We start from the raw sequence: 18,683 nt of genomic DNA on the forward strand, positions 1-18,683 counted from the left end.
GTAAGTTATTTCTCTTATTCTTTATCAATTTAATGAATATTTTTTTCGAATCCAGCAACATAAAAATAACATGTGTAAAAATCATTATAAGTATCAATGTATCATGCGTATACATCATCAAAACACTCAACAGTGTTCAATCGCATCAATTTTATAAGATTTAATTTTATACTAAGACCTCCTATTCATAAAAACAGTCATACGTATAATGCATTTTATGTATCGATATCTCGAATTTTAATTTGTTGATATGTACTGTTGGTTAACATTAACGACTTAATGTTACTTCTTACGTAAAGTATTTTGATACGTGTCATCAATTTTCATCTTCATGAAATTGTATGCATGTCAAAATGTGATGTAAAAACATAAAAGACACAAAATTACTCTATTTTAAAGTAAAACAACTTTAGATTGAATAAAATTATATTTTCTAATTTTTATCGGATTGAAATATAATAAATTGTAACCTATATAAACGCCAGTGGTTGTTCCCTTTATTTGTTCTCTAGTGAAACCTCCGTCTTCTAAAGCTGAATAAGCAACTTCAAGGGCAAGACACTGCTGCGGGTCCATCCATCCTGCTTCAGAATCACTGATTCCAAAAAACTTGTTGTCCCATTTGTCATAACTAATAAAAGTAGGGACATGAATACAAAGACATATGCTAATATCAAACAACCTTTTTACTGTAAAATAGAGGTAAGAAGCATATTTGAAAAAGTTTTATGTGTCTTTAACATAGAGTAAATATTACAACTGACCAAAAAAATACAATTTTAAGATTTTATTTACAATTAGTATTAAGCATCAGATCGAAGTGTCTACTCCATTTTCAATTTAAGATATAATCTTTTCCTTGGAACCGGTGCAATTCTTAGAGTTAGGTATTTTCATCTGAAATTCCTCAATATTTTTTTTGCATTTGTAACTTATTTTTCTTTAAAATACTGCTGTCCCAAACCACCGCATCGGAATATAATTTGTACACCTTAAACACTTCTTAAAAGTTTGATCTCATTCTCTATTTACTTAAGAGTGTTACTTGTGAATGATAAATTGTCTACATTATAAAATAAATTGAAATAGGGTTCCGTTTAGACTGCTTTTACGGATTAAATTCTCAGATATTTTGACTTAGGGATTTATACGTAAATGTAAGTTTTGCAAAACTTTTGAAGACGAAAATTTATCCAAACGTGTTTCATATATCATTGTTCTTGATATCTTCCAGTAAAACAAACGTTCGCTAGCATACGTATCTACTATTATGTGTTTGAAAATATTTCTAGAGAAACCACTACTTGGATCATTTATAGCCAAAGAAAAGATTGTAAATTCCATAAGGTGATATAACCTACAGGTGTTTTATCAGAAGAGTTAATTCATGAAAGATAAATGTTATTCGTGTTTTAATCATATTGACTATAATGTATACATAAAAGTGTTTAAATGGTTATAAATTAAACTATACATACAAAATAAGAACAATCAATCAAATATTAATTTTTATTCGTACTTGAGTATGTACTGTCATGAACAATTTTCGATTATTGTACAATGTGTTATTCTAAATTACTAGTCCATTCCTGAATTCATATTGATGTTTACATCATATACAGACGTGCCATGTTATAATGTTGACATAAATTTTGGACCTGGAATAATGTCTTGGTATCATGTAAGATACAATCTTACTTTCGGTACAATTTCATACCTGTACCAATGGTTTTAAAATACAGTTATTTGAATCACAATGTTTTGTTCCAATTACGCAAAAATGTAAGAATTGATCATGGCCTAATTTGGAATTGTACTCCTACTGATTGAAATCCCTACAAGAACCTGTACCAACCATTTAAAATTAAAACCGATTTAAGTTTTTATGACACATGTTCAGGAATATTTAGGAAGCCACATATATATGACGGGTGGTTAAAAACATTCAAAACAAAACAGAAAGCGCTACGGACGCAAGAAAATTATAAAGTAGTGTTTTCATTTTGTATAACCTTATCACTTAAACAATTAAACAAATTTATAAGCTTAACATTTTCAATCAAATAGCATATCCTAAATAGTTTAAATGCTGGACCATATAATGATAGTTGACAGATGAAACCTAGTGTAATAAGCTTTACCTGACTCGTTTCTGTGTAAAAGCTGGGAGGCCCAAAACTATAAAACCTACAGCGTCATATTTGTCCAAGTTAATTATTGTCATATCATTCAACATAACTGAAAACCTTGTTCAGATACAGGAATTACAAAGCCCATAAGCAAATTTAAAGTATCGTTGGTTGTATGCTTTTTCTGGTTTCTGGTTTCAGTAAAGTTATATTCACCATTGTTACTCATTTTTCAGTTTTTTGGACGTAAATATTCAAACCTCATATATTCAAAGCCATATAAGTTTTCCGCAATCTTCTAGTATCTTTTGTTTTGTTTTAATTCTATTGATTTTATTCTAAAAGTTACAACTTAAAATGCATTATGAGAAAGCTGTTAACCATTATGGTTAAAAATATTGAAAGATAAATTTTCTGAACTAGCTTAAAAAATGATTTCCAATGTTTCTTACTCTTTTATTAAGCCACTTTTAGAAGCATGATCCTTCCATTCATCATCCACGTCTGGAATTTCAATATGTTGGATATCCCATCTTTCCTTTGGAATGTCTTGTACATGATCTTCTCCGTTTTTAAGGACTTTCCAGAATTCATCTATGTCATCTGCGCCAGGAAATCTGCAGGCTATGCCTACTATTGCAATCTCTTCCATCTGTCAGGCTAGGAATTATTCTCAGTCTGATTTAAAGGCACATATCATCAATCAATACATTTTGTGCTGCATCGTTGGCTTAATTTTTTTTTTTTTTTTTTTTTTTTTTTTTAGGGTGATATTTTTGTAGTGATTATAACAGTATTTACAAGCAAACATGTATTTCAACAACTTTCTTTCGAAACAAACACTATTTGAATTTTTATTATTATTGACTCACCTTTATGTAACACATCGATAGAGCCATGGTCTGCAATATTAAAATATGTTTTGAGACCCTAATTATAATGCTTTTGATCGACGTATTTATATTCTACAACTCTACTTCCTGCATCAACGAAACATACTGTTTTAACCAATAGTGTATCTGATTTTTCTTATCATTTTAGCCTCTAAGGGTACCTTACGTCATATGTCTTTTGTTTGAAGGAAAAACATAACTGTCGTTTTACTCAACCAATAAGAAACTCACATCTGGATTTTTATTCAAACATGATACGTTATGTCTTATATCAGAAAGGATTACAGAACATGTGTTTGTTTAATATCTTTTATTGTTTAGTTGAATGCCTAAATGTTAATCATTTTCTTTTTGAATTATGCAATTTTATTAATTGAGATTTTTGCAAAGGCTGATATGTTTTTCTTTTTATGTAGACTACATATAAATTTAAATTTTGCTGAAAGAGAACGTTATGTATATATTTACATTCTTAGTTCCATATAAAACATAGTTCATCCTTATTTTGTAAGAAAAAAAGAATTCCATGCATTTTATTCATATAGCGTATATAATGGGAAATCATTTCTAATTGAGACAAATAGATTGATTCATTAATTGATTGATTTGTGTTTAATGCCACTTTCAGCACTATTGTGTTATTTCGTAACGGTCAGCTTTTATTGGTGGAGGAAGCCGGAGTGCCCGGTGAGAACCATCGACCTTCGGTAGGAAAACTGACAATCCTAATCAATTAAGATTGAAGTCGAGCGCACCTGCCAAGTGCTGGATTCGAACTCACAACATCAGTGTTGGCAGGCTAGTGATACAGTAGTTCGACTATTTTTCTCTTGACTACATAGACCACTCGGCCACCGAGACCCCTGAAACAAATAGACATCATAATTGTATTATATATTTGTAGATCAACCTTTTTCTAGAAATAAAAAAAAATTGTCTATCTATTTTGGTTGTTTTGATGTTGATGTGTTTGATTTTGAGTAATTTTCATTTCATAATTGTTTCCCTGTAAAATGATATATAATTTAATATGTGATTACATCTAGATTTCTTGTATATTCAATTTAGAACATTACCTTAGAATCAAACATTTTAGTATAAAATTATACAGTCTATTAAACCATACAAATATCTTGGATTGCTGTGTACATAGTTGCGCAGTTGGACATGTTGGATGCTCAATTCAAAATAATTCTACCTACCTTAATAGAGCTTAAGCTAGGGTTGAAATCCATCAAGCAATGACAGATGAAGATATTTTTTGTTTCTGTTCTTGTTAAGCGTACTTAATGCCCATTGAAGAAACTTTTACTCTCTAACGTACCGGGTGAATGTGGTTACACAAATACTCGTAGCTCTTATGGAAGTCGGTATCATACGTGTATTTCAAATCGTGCGCTGCAACATTAAACATTTTATAAAAAATGGACCAAAACATCAGTTTCGTCTAAAATCAACAACCAATATACCACATGGTCTTATTTTCATACTTATAAAGAAAGTCATCAACGACTTATATTCTTTTGACTGCAAATCTTGGTGCAAAAGAAAGAAATGTTATTATCATATTTTGGTTTATTTTTCAACAAATGCAGGACTCTTTGTTGAAAATCGTAATGACCTGAGTTATTTCAAAAATATGGATATTTTAGAAATTCTATTAGTAAATCAAATGAAAAATAACAACTGTAGTTTATGCAATCCTTTAACACATTTGTTTTTTAAACATTTATATTTGCTAGTACGTAGTTTTTAATTAAATGGGAATAAAAATCTGCATTTAATGTTGACACATGTAGAAGATGGGTACTACCCAGATTAACAAGGAAGAACGATATGTTAATTTACAGTCAAGTGTATGTCAAATATTTTTTTAAGTTTTTTGTCTTGTTGATTAACGGTTATTTTGTAATAGCTTATCTTTTAATAAAATTTCATGAAATACGTTTTATGAACAAGGTAAAGGATATGAAAACGACTCAAAATGCGGATGTTTCAGCTACCCAAAATGGGAGGCAATACAAAGAAAGTAATTATCAAGTCGAAAAAAGATTGCCAAACAATATATTATGTAATATTTTGGCATCGCAGAGGTAAACATTCTTTTTAGTATAGGGTGACATGATTTTAATTCAGCAGGTTACATGTAAGTATTTTAGGCTTTCAACTGAGAAAATTCTTTGGTACAGTATAATATTGTTGATACAGTTTTTATTGTTGAATATTTTGTTTTTTACAATCGTCATCTCGTTATATTAGAGTCTAATGGTTTTCTTTCATTGATTTGAATTGTATGCTTTTATATCAATTTAGTTAGTTCACTAATCGAAATTTTAAGGGGAACGTTTGGATGTTCAATCAATAAGTTTATCCCCGACGCATTTTCATGTGCCTGTCTCAAGTCAGGTACGTCGTCAGGTGTGTTATTAGTTTTGTTATTTTGAGAATTCAGTGTAGATGGCAGATCGTAGACAGTTTATGTTTAATTTAATTACAAATCTTATTTTACTCTGGACGATTTAGAGCTCGACAAATTGTATAAACACCTGTATGATGTTTGATGAAAGATTTATGTTACTTGTCTTTTTGACATTTACCCCTAATCTTTATTTCTTAATTTTTTTCCCAATCCGACAATAATTAGGAGGCCCTTCAATACTTCAAACAATCAGTAGACCGTTTATTTTTATATTTAGTTAAAAATTGAATAAAACATGACACTTCTATTTATATATCAGACAAAATTATTTTGATTTTTTGGAAAAAAGCCGTTTCTTCCATTGTTAAAATTAGTTTAAATAGATACTACAAGGAAGATGGGGTTTTCCCATTTTGATATAATGTAAATTGCATTATATGTCAAACCTTTAAATAGATAAGCTTTAGGGTAATTGAAGATTAATATTTTGATTAACTGATTTTGAACGACATTTTTTTTTTATTTTTAAAATGTAAGATCGCATTTCACTACCTGATTTTGTATCGTACAAGGAAGTTTCGATAATGTAGGTCGTACAGTACTATTTGCTATTACATTTAAAATGTGTAATCCAAACTGGCTTTGAATAGCATAGTGTTTTCTAATGATTTAAAACATATTATAAATGAGTTCATGAATCAGCATATTAACACACAGTGATGCCGAGGTCGTGCTACTTGATAACCCAAAAAATAATGTTTCCTTTATGTTATAAAAATATTAATAAAGATACAGTACTTCAAGGCAAATTCAAAAAATAGGAGTTCCATAGAAACAGATCAGAGAAACCAAAAAAAAGCCACAAGTAAAGTAAACCCCAGATTGTCAGAGCTATGCACTGGAGAGACATATTCCTTAATTTAAAAAGATTAATAAAATATTTGAACAAAACATTTCAATAGAACAAACCCAAGTACTGGTTTACAAGGCTGATGATACCAATGGGGACTAATAGTCAACCAGCAGAAGTATCGACCCAGTGAAAGTAATAATATTTATGGTACAAATTTAACTGCACCATTTTCAAATTAAGACAACGAATGTCTCTTCAGTGGTGATGGAGGCAAAATGTTTCGGAAACCTTAAATCTAATAAAATGGTTAAAAACACGGTGAAGAGTCGATAAAACCAAAATGGACAAAAGGTAAAGAAACTCCCGGACAATGATTCACAACTTTGAATCAGGAAGAAATGTTCCTTCATATAAAATTATTTAAAAATTGTAAAATAGCAACTTTCCATAAAACAATATCCGAATCGGTATTTTCAAGCCAGTATCGAAATACTTGCCAGTAGGCTGGTGATTTTCTCGGTATTGGAAAAGTATTGGATAATTTTTTTTTAATTTTTTTTTTTATTTCCTTTGCTTTCATAGACTCGATTCAATCAAGTTAGACAATAGTGTATATCATAAATCAGTTGCATTGCAAATACACACTACTTTATAGATCAGTCTACTCCCATCATATCTTATTCTTAAATCATATTGATTGCGAATTGGATTTCTATTCTTAACACGTGTTGCAGGATCTCAAAATTGACGACTTCGAATTGAAACTTCCGGCTATTTCCTCATTCATATATTATTCGGCTGGACACGTTTTTACAGTTGATCTGAACTTTACCAACAACACTTCTTTGTAAAATGTTCTACCTAAATGACCTAATATACTTTTAGATATGAAAGCTTATGGATATTCTTTCCAAAGTGATTAAGGCTGTCAGATCGTTGATACAAATTAGAATAAAAAATCTAAATTAATCTATAAACACTCATCCTACATGTATTTTAAAAGACCCAAATATTGCTAAGGATCTGTCTTACCTCCATGACAAATAAATTGTTGTCTATGTAAATAAAGCCAAAAAACTTAGTTTTTGTATGTAAATCACATTTCATCAAATGATTGGTAACAGAATTAAGTATTGACAATTTGCTTCGAAAGTCAATACGTACTCCATTGACACTGACGAAAACTATTTACATTATGTTTATCAGCAGCCATTAACATTCATCTTGATAGTAGTTATGAAATTTCCTACTATAGAGACGGTTTGAATAAGATGATGATACTAAACAATTCAAAAGATATGTTAGAGTACATATAATCTGTGGCTCCTTCCTCTAGAAACATTAAAAAAAATTACTTCTCTACACTTTACACTTTACCAATTATAAATTTAAAAATGGTTGAAAGAACTTTTCGAACTTCGTTTCAAAAAAAAGAATAGCCAACATCGATAGAAATATCCTGTTTTCAGAATTCTGCGTCATATTAGTAAACAAAATCAGTCGGCTAGTAGGAGTGCACAAAAATTCCCAATTGCACAGTCTGTTGAAATATCAAATCAATAATTTTAACAAATTTGTTGTCGATCAGAAATTTCAAATAATTCTAAGATATCATCCTCGATGTAATAGCGGTTAGAGTTAATGCCGTACTTCATCACAAAGTAATATTTTTCATGACCTAAAGCAAGGAATTTGTATTTAAGATTCTCATTATTGTACAAAAAGCTTTGTTTTATGAAACACTGTATTCAATCTTTCATTTCATTTGATCCGTTTCATTACCATTAAGGTATGTCCAAGACACATACAGTTTCGATATCGTATCGACATCAATATGCACCTTGTTCTATATATGTCGCAGCAAACGCAAAACCAGTCGTCGACATCGATTCGATGTGGTCAAAGTTTATTCATGGTACGTTTCCTCTGGTTAAACTGTTTAATGTGTCGATATCGCAGATATCGATTCGATCTCGACGATGTATGTTCCAAATGTTTGTCTGATACGGTTGTCCATAAAGAGAATTTTGTTTCTACTTGTTTATATGTGTAATTGTCGATATTGATTCTATATTGATTCCATATTGACATAAAAAAGATCTTCATTTCATTTATTTAAGTTTATGTTCTTCGTTAAATTTTACATTAACGTACTTCTTCGAAGTACCTGATTTAACCCCTAGTTTTGTTTTCAAAGGGTGTTCGTGTTGCTCTTGCTTGAGGTTTAAGTGTTATACTTTATGAAATTTAATTTGGCCAATATACCACATGGTCTTATTTTCATACTTATAAAGAAAGTCATCAACGACTTTTATTTTTTTTGGTGGGGTTCGTGTTGCTTAGTCTTAAGTTTTCTTTGTTGTGTCATCTGTACTTTTATTTGTCTGTTTTTCTTTCTTTTTTTTTTTTGGCCATGGCGTTGTCAGTTTGTTTTCGATCTATGAGTTTGACTGTCCTTCTGGTATCTTTCGTCCCTCTTTTATTCTTTTGACTGCAAATCTTGGTGCAAAAGAAAGAAATGTTATAATCATATTTTGGTTTATTTTTTATCAAATGCAGGACTCTTTGTTGAAAATCGTAATGACCTGGGTTATTTCAAAAATATGGATATTTTAGAAATTCTATTAGTAAATCAAATAAAAAATAATAACTGTAGTTTATGAAATCCTTTAACACATTTGTTTTTTAAACATTTATATTTGCTAGTACGTAGTTTTTAATTTAATGGGAATAAAAACCTTCATTTAATGTTGACACATGTAGAAGATGGGTACTACCCAGATTAACAAAGAAGAACGATATGTTAATTTACAGTCAAGTGTATGTCATATATAATCGTAAGTTTTTTGTCTAGTTGATTAACGGTTTTTTGGTAATAGCTAATCTTTTTTTTGTAAGTTTCATGAAATATGTTTTACGAACAAGATAAAGGATGTGAAAACGACTCAAAATGTGGATGTTTCAGCTACCCAAATGGGAGGCAATACAAAGAAAGTAATTATCAAGTCGAAAAAAGATTGCCAAACAATATATTATGTAATATTTCGGTATCGCAGAGGTAAAAATTTTTTTTAGTATAGGGTGGCATGATTCTAATTCAGCAGGTTACATGTAAGTATTTTGGGCTTTCAACTGAGAAAATTCTTTGGTACAGTATAATTTTGTTGATACAGTTTTTATTGTTGAATATTTCGTTTTTTACAATCATCATCTCGTTATATTAGAGTCTAATGGTTTTCTTTCATTGATTTGAATTGTATGCTTTTATATCAATTTAGTTAGTTCACTAATCGAAATTTTAAGGGGAACGTTTGGATGTTCAATCAATAAGTTTATCCCCGACGCATTTTCATGTGCCTGTCTCAAGTCAGGAACGTCGTCAGATGTATTAGTAGTTTTGTTATTTTGAGAATTCAGTGCAGATGGCAGATCGTAGACAGTTTATGTTTAATTTAATTACAAATCTTATTTTACTCTGGACGATTTAGAGCTCGACAAATTGTATAAACACCTGTATGATGTTTGATGAAAGATTTATGTTACTTGTCTTTTTGACATTTACCCCTAATCTTTATTTCTTAATTGTTTTCCCAATCCGACAATAACTAGGAGGCCCTTCAATCCTTCAAACAATCAGTAGACCGTTTATTTTTATATTTAGTTAAAAATTGAATAAAACATGACACTTTTATTTATATATTAGACAAAATTATTTTGATTTTTTGGCAAATAGCCGTTTCTTCCATTGTTAAAATTAGTTTAAATAGATACTACAAGGAAGATGGGGCTTTCCCATTTTGATATAATGTAAATTGTACTATATGTCAAACCTTTAAATAGATAAGCTTTAGGATCATTGAAGCTTGATATTTTGATTAACTGATTTTGAACGATTTTTTTTTTATTTTATTTTTAAAATGTAAGATCGCATTTCGCTACCTGATTTTCTATCATACAAGGAAGTTTTGATAATGTAGGTCGTACAGTACTATTTGCTATTACATTTAAAATGTGTAGTCCAAACTGACTTTGAATAGCATAGTGTTTTCTAATGATTTAAAACATATTATAAATGAGTTCATGAATCAGCATATTAACACACAGTGATGCCGAGGTCGTTCTACTTGATAACCCAAAACATAATATTACCTTAATGATATAAAAATATTAATAAAGATACAGTACTTCAAGGCAAATTCAAAAAAATAGGGGTTCTATAAAAACAGATCAGAGAAACCAAAAAAGGCCACAAGTAAAGCTAACCCCAGAGTATCAGAGCTATGCATAGGAGAGACATATTCCTTAATTTAAAAAGATTAATAAAATATTTGAACAAAACATTTCAATAAAACAAACCCAAGTACTGGTTTACAAGGCTGATGATACCCTTGGGGACTAACAGTCAACCAGCAGAGGAATGAACCCAGTGAAAGTAATAATATTGATGGTACAAATTTAACTGCACCATATCCAAATTAAGACAACAAATGTCTCTTCAGTGATGATGGAGGCAAAATGTTTTGGAAACCTTAAATCTAATAAAATGGTTAAAAACACGGTGAAGAGTCGATACAACCAAATTGGACCAAGTAAAGCAACTCCCGGACAATGATTCACAACTTTGCATCAATAAGAAACATTCCTTTTTATAAAATTATTTAAAAAATTGTAAAATAGCAACTTTCCATAAAACAATATCCGAATCCGTTTTTCAAGCCAGTATCGAAATACTTGCCAGTAGGCTGGTGATTTTCTCGGTATTGGAAAAGTATTGGATAATTTTTTTTTTTTTTTTTTTTTTATTTCCTTTGCTTTCATAGATTCGATTCAATCAAGTTAGACAATAGTGTATATCATAAATCAGTTGCATTGCAAATACACACTACTTTATAGATCAGCCTACTCTCATCAGATCTTATACTTAAACCATATTGATTGCGAATTGAATTTCTATTCTTAACACGTGTTGCAGGTCCTCAAAATTGACGACTTCGAATCGAAACTTCCGGCTAGTTCCTCATTCATATATTATTCGGCTGGACACGTTTTTACAGTTGACCTGAACATTACCAACAACACTTCTTTGTTAAATGTTCTACCTAAATGACCGAATATACTTTTAGATATGAAAGCTTATGGATATTCTTTCCAAAGTGATTAAGGCTGTCAGATCGTTGATACAAATTAGAATAAAAAATCTAAATTAATCTATAAACACTCATCCTACATGTATTTTAAAAGACCCAAATATTGCTAAGGACCTGTCTTACCTCCATAACAAATAAATTGTTGTTTATGTAGATAAAGCCAAAACACATCGTTTTTATATGAAAATCAATTTCATCAAATGATTGGTAACAGAATTAAGTATTGACAATTTACTTCGAAACTCAATACGTACTCCATTGACACTGACGAAAACTATTTACATTATGTTTATCAGCAGCAATTAACACTGATCTTGATAGTAATTATGAAATTTCCTACTATATGGACGGTTTGAATAAGATGATGATACTAGAAAATTCAAAAGATATGTTAGAGTACATATAATCTGTGGTTTCTTCCTCTTGTAACATTAAAAAAAATGACTTCTCCACCGTTTACACTTTACCAATTATAAATTTAAAAAGGATTGAAAGAACTTTTCGCACTTTATTTCAAAAAAAAAGAATAGCCGACATCGATAGAAATATCCTGTCATCATAATTCTGCGACATATTAGTAAAAAAAATCAGTCGGCTAGTAGGAGTGCACAATAATTACCCATTGAACAGTCTGTTGAAATATCCAAATCAATAATTTTAACAAATTTGTTGTCGATCAGAAAATTCAAATAATTTTGTGATATCATCTTCGATGTAATAGTTGTTAGATTTAATGTCGTACTTCATCACAAAGTAATATTTTTCATGACCTAAAGCAAGGAATTTGTATTTAAGATTCTCATTATTGTACAAAAAGCTCTGTTTTATGAAACACTGTATTCAATCTTTCAATTCGTTTGATTCGTATCATTAACATTAAGGTATTACAAGACATATGCAGTTTCGATATCGTAACGATATCAATATGCACTTTGTTGTATATATGTCGCAGCAAACGCAAAACCATTCGTCGACATCGATTCGATGTGGTGAAAGTTAAAACATGGTACGTTTCCTCTGGTTAACATGTTTAATGTGTCGATATCGCAGATATTGATTCGATCTCGACAATGTATGTTCCAAATGTTTGTCTGATACAGTTGTTCATAAAGAAAATTTAGATTCTACTTGTTTATATGTGTAAGCCGTCGATATTGATTCTATATTGATTCCGTATTGACATAAAAAAATCTTCATTTCGTATAGGTAAGTTTATGTTCTTCGTTAAATTTTACATTAACGTACTTCTTCGGAGTACCTGATATAACCCCTAGTTTTGTTTTCAAAGGGTATTCGTGTTGCTCTTGCTTGAGGTTTAAGTGTTATACTTTATGTTTTCCTGGATAGAGGATTGCTGCTCACAAGGAAGCTATTAAACCAAGAGTTACAAATGGTGAAGTTGAAATCATCCCTTCGTAAATTTTACGGACGCCATCACGAGTTGGTTGACCGTTATGGAGTAACCGTTTCACAGATGATATCGGATATGTTCCTTATGTCGTAACTACAATACCCTTCCCTTTTCACGAATGTGACTTACCGAATTAGACTTTTTACCGGATTTGTAATAACATAAGCAACACGACGGGTGTCACATGTGGAGCAGGATCTGCTTACCCTGAGATCACTCCCAGTTTTTGGTTGGGTTCGTGTTGCTTTGTCTTTAGTTTTCTATGTTGTGTCATCTGTACTATTATATGTCTGTTTGTCTTTTTTTTTGGCCTTGGCGTTGTCAGTTTGTTTTCGATCTATGAGTTTGACTGTCCCTCTGGTATATTTCGTCCCTCTCTTATGAAATTTAATTTTTCAATTTATGTATTGTTTCTACCTGTAATTATCTTGCGTATCCATTGTTCTAAATACTAAATTTCAAAAAAATGGATCAAATTCTGAATTTCTCATTTGGTCAAGTTTGATTCACTGCCACAAAAAATGTTACATCAAAGATGTAGGGAACAACTTGAATATGTTAACCTTGGATGAAATTCGAAAAGGCCACTTCTTCAAGTCTGAAATCTTGATAAATGTTATCGCACTTTTTAATTTCATCAAAAATTGGTAACAGATCAAGTGATACATTGGTACCATTTAATGGTTGTTAATAACTAAATTTGGACCTTTTCAAATAAGACCACAAAGCGGTATCATATTAAAGGAATTTAACAGAAAGTCATAGCAAAAAACATATGCAACTATTACATTTAAAATTACATTCTGTAACTCTGCTTTGTTCTTTTTTTATAATTGTGTACATGTATGATTGACTGGTCATAAGTATGATAATTGATTTTTGGTCGAATTTTACGAAGAAATTTACATACACATCACCTATATCATATCCATTTGAAATCATCTTGCATTTTTTTCGATTGAAACCGTGCATACTATAACGGTAGTTATAAATCATATAAACTGATGTACGATATTCTTTTCAAAACTTTCACTGTATCATGAACACCTGCCAGATTTGTTTTCTTTGGTCTCATAATTGATTTTTTCGTTAATTGAATTATAGGTGTAAAAACTGAAAGTAAATTACTTCAAATATGCATATTTGGAAATGATTGTTAACAGATTTTTACAGTTGAAATTTTAGGATCTTGACTTTTTATAACTTCAAAATGTCATTCAAAACAATGCAGTGTATATGGTGTTGGCACATTCCAAGACAGTGGTTGAACATAACATGAAGTATCAAAATTTTCCGTTTTTGAAATCATTTTTCATAATAAAAAATAAAAATACTACAATTAAGCATCTTTTTTGATAACGCAAAAATGTCACAGAAAAAAGGTCACTGGTAGAAAAAACGTCAAAAATTTGATGCACGAAGGAAAGAGTCACAAATCTGGTTGAATTATTTGAAATGTTATGCGTGTCGTATATGCAGTTAATTTCATATATGGGATAGTGTAACAAAATATTTCATCAAAGTAAATGATAAGGAAATTGAAAGAATGCAATTGCAAATCAAAAGTTTGGAATAAATATGCTGGTTTTAAGAATCTTATGTATTATATACAAGTTGTAAGTAAATCCATATTTTAAGTTAGAATACAAGGATGTGGTATTACAAGGCTAGTGTTCATTTTCGTCGGAAAATGTCTGTACCAAGTCAGGAATATAACAGTTGTAAATGTTGTTTTTCACTTGTTCCGTTGATTGATAGCGCTTGATTTTATTAGTTTATGTGGACTTGTGGAAGATGTGGTATGATTGCCAATGAGACAACTCTCCACAAGATACCAAATGACTTGTTGTTTTAAATTTACTATTACATTTCCTGTCTATTGACAGATGATAACATTTTGAAAAAATGGAATAAACGAAAATGATGATATCAAAAAAATAAAGCTGTTGTTTTAAATTCGATTTTATTCGTTTACCAATAAGAATTCAATTTAACTAAAATTTTGGAAAACAAAAAAGAAATGACAAACTGTTAAAACCTATTTAACATTAAAACAAAATCCTACTGTAATTCTTTTTTAAAAAAGTACATTTATAAATTTAATATCACAAACTAAGTATTTTATTGTTCTCATTATTTTGACCGTATTTCCATTGACCATTTTCCTGTGACTTTTTTCCGTGGCCTTTTTTCCGATATTCTCTTTTCACGTTCGATTCATATAAATTCCCATACAAGAACGAAATACTGTTTAAAATACATCAAAGTACAGATGAAATTAGTAAATACTCAAAACCAATAAGGCATACACAATATGTTTTGATATAACCTTTTAAATAATAACTTATTTAATACAAAACCCACTGCATCGTATCGTTTTTTATTGGTGACGCCACTCTTATGGATTTTTTTTTAAGAGTTGGCATTTTTTAAGTCCTTAGCGACGTGAAAAGAACTCAATTTAAACTGCCAAGATTAAAATCATAATAATATATCGGATGAAACATTATTCGTCTATTTGTTAAGAGGTCCAACTAATTCTTAAAATTCAAATGATATAAGTCTTTGCTTATAAACGAAAAATTCGTCCGACGCGTCTGACGGGCTTTTCTGAATTAACCTTCATTAGGAACTCTCAACGCTGAATAATTGAAAGCCACGGATGTATAAGAACCGAAATAGAGGCGAAGGTACCAAAGGGACATTCAAATACATAAGTCGAAAATAAACTCCATGGCAAAAAATGTAAAGAACCAAAAGACAAATAACAGTATACACAACACAACATAGAAAACTAAAATTGAGCAACACGAACCACCACCAAAAACCTGGGGTGATCTCAGAAACAGTTTATAAGTTATAGAATCTATCTAAGGTCAACTTTGCCTGAGGAGTTGAAACATTAAATTTATAAAAGCACAATTTAAAAAAGGTTTGTTGTAAATCTTAAATTTTGACTACTGAGCTGATGATACACTGTGCAAGGACTGAGTGTCCATCTACCATTTCAACAGCAGTATCGATTTTGTGCTGTAAAAAATAAAAATAACATTTTATAAATTTAACGCGTCCGAAGCGCTTTTATATAAAGTCATATATATCATTTAATAAGTCATTTTCAACGAAATCCATACATTTATATGTAGACTGATTAGATAATCAGACGATAGATATATACGTCAAAAGGTCACGTAATGTCTTCTATGGCTGGATCATTGTGGATACGTTCAAAATCAAATCATTAGGAGCAAAAAATATATTTCACCTCCCTTCCCCCTTTTCCGGATTAGAAATACCGTCGTAGAAATGTATACTTTTGGGACGTATATAATTATGAATCAAATATTTTTTTTTTTTGTGGAGTAATAAAAACTATATTTGAAGGTGCATGCATGATCAACTGTGACTGGAATGTGCTCGTTAATATAGTATCAAATGGTTCCGTAGAAATAATGCCCTTGTTCCGGGTCCACACTTTGTCCATTTCCATTACCTTTTGGAATACATAATGTATTAGTTACAATGATGGAATTTTGAAACTCCGATTATTGTTCGCAAGTTCACAAGTCAGATTCCATCAAAGTTCACCTCACGTTAGAACGTAAAATGGCGAACGATACATTATTGAGAAAGAAAATGTGTTTGACAATAGAAAAAGAAGTTCACGTTTAGATATGTAACGAGGGAAATGTTAGACATTCATAATGTTTACGCCTTACGTGAATCAATAAAATACTTTAAAAAGAGGTGGAAGAATCAAACGGATAGCCTAATATGTGCGATGTTTAAATTATCGCAAAAAATAAAAACAAAGCATTTTGAATTTTTAAAACATTAATTCTATCTAACATTTCTCAAAATTAAAATGATTAATCATGCATTTTTCTACATTTTCCAACATCGCAATAATAAATATATGCAAAAGTATTTTAACTTACAGAAAGTGAGGAAGGGTAATGCATTGACAAAATTAAGCTCAAAAGTGACAAACTGGCCAAGAAAATTATGTGCCCTCTTTGATAAAAAGAATAATGAAAACAAAGTTTATCGTTTACACCCTCAAGTGAATAAAAACAGTATATATAGAAACAATATTATGATTAAATACAACAAATCTTTAATGTTAACGTCCATGTTTGCAAGTATGGATACCATGATCACGAATATGTTTTAGAACTACAACAATACATCTTCGTAAGGAACTACGAATATAAGTCAACCACACGGTTTATTTTAGTTAGCGATTTTCCATGATAAATGAACACAATATATTTGTGAATTAAGTAATCTTTATACGACTATAATATCCAAAGGAAATTATTCATATTAATATTTTTATCACTATGCCTTTATAAAAATGTGTGATTATGATCAAGTGTCTCGATGGTTTTTCTTAATTATTTTTCAATATAAAAAAAATTGCGCTAATAACAATAGATCATTTATAAAACATTTTACAATTTTAAATTGTTGAAATTAGAACTTGAACGGACACTGCGTATTTATTTAATACTTTAAACAAAATGTTATTTACGAAGATACAAATACGATTTCATAAAAGCTACATTTTGTGTAGGTCAGTTTTTTTTTAACTTTTAAACAATTCAAAAAATATATATAACATTAGAATTCCATATTCCAGTCTTGTGACTACTACTGTTTTAATGCAAAGGTCGAAAAAAGTAAAATAACAAAATACCGAAATCAAAGGAAAATCCAAACAGAAAGTTGGTAAAATCAAAAGATCAAAAACATCAATTGCTTATATGTCTGTCATCTTTGATTAGGTATATTTTGTGACTTAGATTGTTTTCAACATTTCAAAATTATCATTTTTACATTTGAATGTATTATCCTTTTTATTAACGTAAATAGGTGTCTTCGTCATTTTTTAACACTTTTGACTGATTAAATTACTGGCTCGCCACTTCCTTTAATTCCAATTTGATTTTCTAATAATGGGGTTGCTATCATAACTGCCTGAGTTTACCTGAGTGTCATCAGTAATGTACTCGAGTAAACCAATTGTGATCTGAAACGATCATTTTGGTATAATCAGCTCTTAAAAGAATGAACAATAAATTATCAAGTCATTTTCATTATGTCAGTCAATTTTGAGACTTATCCAATATGCCACTGTAAATATTTACACTGTTATTCTACATAGAAAATTTGCTAAATTTCTTGAACATTGATAAATGTAAACAGTAAATATTTAATTTTAATATATTGTGTTATAATACGAAACACTTAAGTTGTGTATCACTAGTCTTTATTCATAGATTATATCGATAATTAACCAACCATAAATAGTATCTAAAATAACAAGGAAGTTATGTTGTTATGAAATAAAACTCTATATGTCAAAGCTACTCTATCTATTCATACTGTTATGTAATTGGTTCGTTGAATAACCTTTGAATAAAATTCAAAATGAACTCAGGTTAAAGTAATTTTAAAGGTTAATTCATTCGACATCACAAGAGCATACAAAGCATTTCAACACTTCCTAGTTTAGATACCTTTACTGCCAAGGATGTAAATTCCAAGCCTCACGATTGTCCTTGTTCATAGTCCCCATAAAAATAAAGTCCCGCTGGTCATCTTATTACTTGAGACCTTTACATAGTTTACGATGAACAACTTAGAGAGTTGTTAGCCAAAACCTCGAAATATCGAAACCCCCAGCCTATTACCTAGGAGGAGACCTCCAAGTTACAGAAGTATGCAGTTGAGGACTATGCCAGAGAATTGGTACAGCGTGGACCAGATGAACTAGCAATGGATACTTTATCTGAATATATCACAGCTGTTCGGTTATTTTTCAAGTG

At 30.2% G+C, this 18,683-nt stretch overlaps 3 protein-coding genes across 4 annotated transcripts in view; 1 reads left to right on the plus strand and 2 right to left on the minus strand.

Moving 5' to 3' along the window:
- Window positions 1–18,683, minus strand: part of LOC127708262 (oleandomycin polyketide synthase, modules 5 and 6-like) — a 207,880-nt gene that overhangs the window by 13,105 nt on the left and 176,092 nt on the right. The gene's annotated exons all lie outside the window — the stretch shown is intronic.
- The window catches only part of LOC127709903 (patched domain-containing protein 3-like), a 232,152-nt gene that overhangs the window by 211 nt on the left and 213,258 nt on the right, over window positions 1–18,683 (plus strand). The window lies entirely within an intron of this gene.
- Window positions 59–2,858, minus strand: LOC127709936 (uncharacterized). Its single transcript, XM_052215642.1, has 2 exons — window positions 2,582–2,858; window positions 59–631 (listed from the first exon to the last, which is right to left on the minus strand). The coding sequence occupies exons 1-2, from the start codon at window positions 2,779–2,781 to the stop codon at window positions 394–396; spliced, it is 438 nt and encodes a 145-aa protein (XP_052071602.1). The 5' UTR covers window positions 2,782–2,858; the 3' UTR covers window positions 59–393.

Source organism: Mytilus californianus, unplaced genomic scaffold, assembly GCF_021869535.1.
Source record: "Mytilus californianus isolate M0D057914Y unplaced genomic scaffold, xbMytCali1.0.p SCAF_7, whole genome shotgun sequence".
In the NCBI taxonomy this organism is placed as follows: domain Eukaryota; kingdom Metazoa; phylum Mollusca; class Bivalvia; order Mytilida; family Mytilidae; genus Mytilus; species Mytilus californianus.

What these genes read in the sequence shown, in the direction of transcription:
- LOC127709936 (XM_052215642.1), bottom strand. Translation starts at nt 2,781, where the DNA reads ATGGAAGAGATTGCAATAGTAGGCATAGCCTGCAGATTTCCTGGCGCA. An exon ending in AAAAGTGGCTTAATAAAAGA is followed by an intron (nt 632 to 2,581) that starts GTAAGAAACATT and finishes TACTTTTATTAG; the next exon opens with TTATGACAAATGGGACAACA.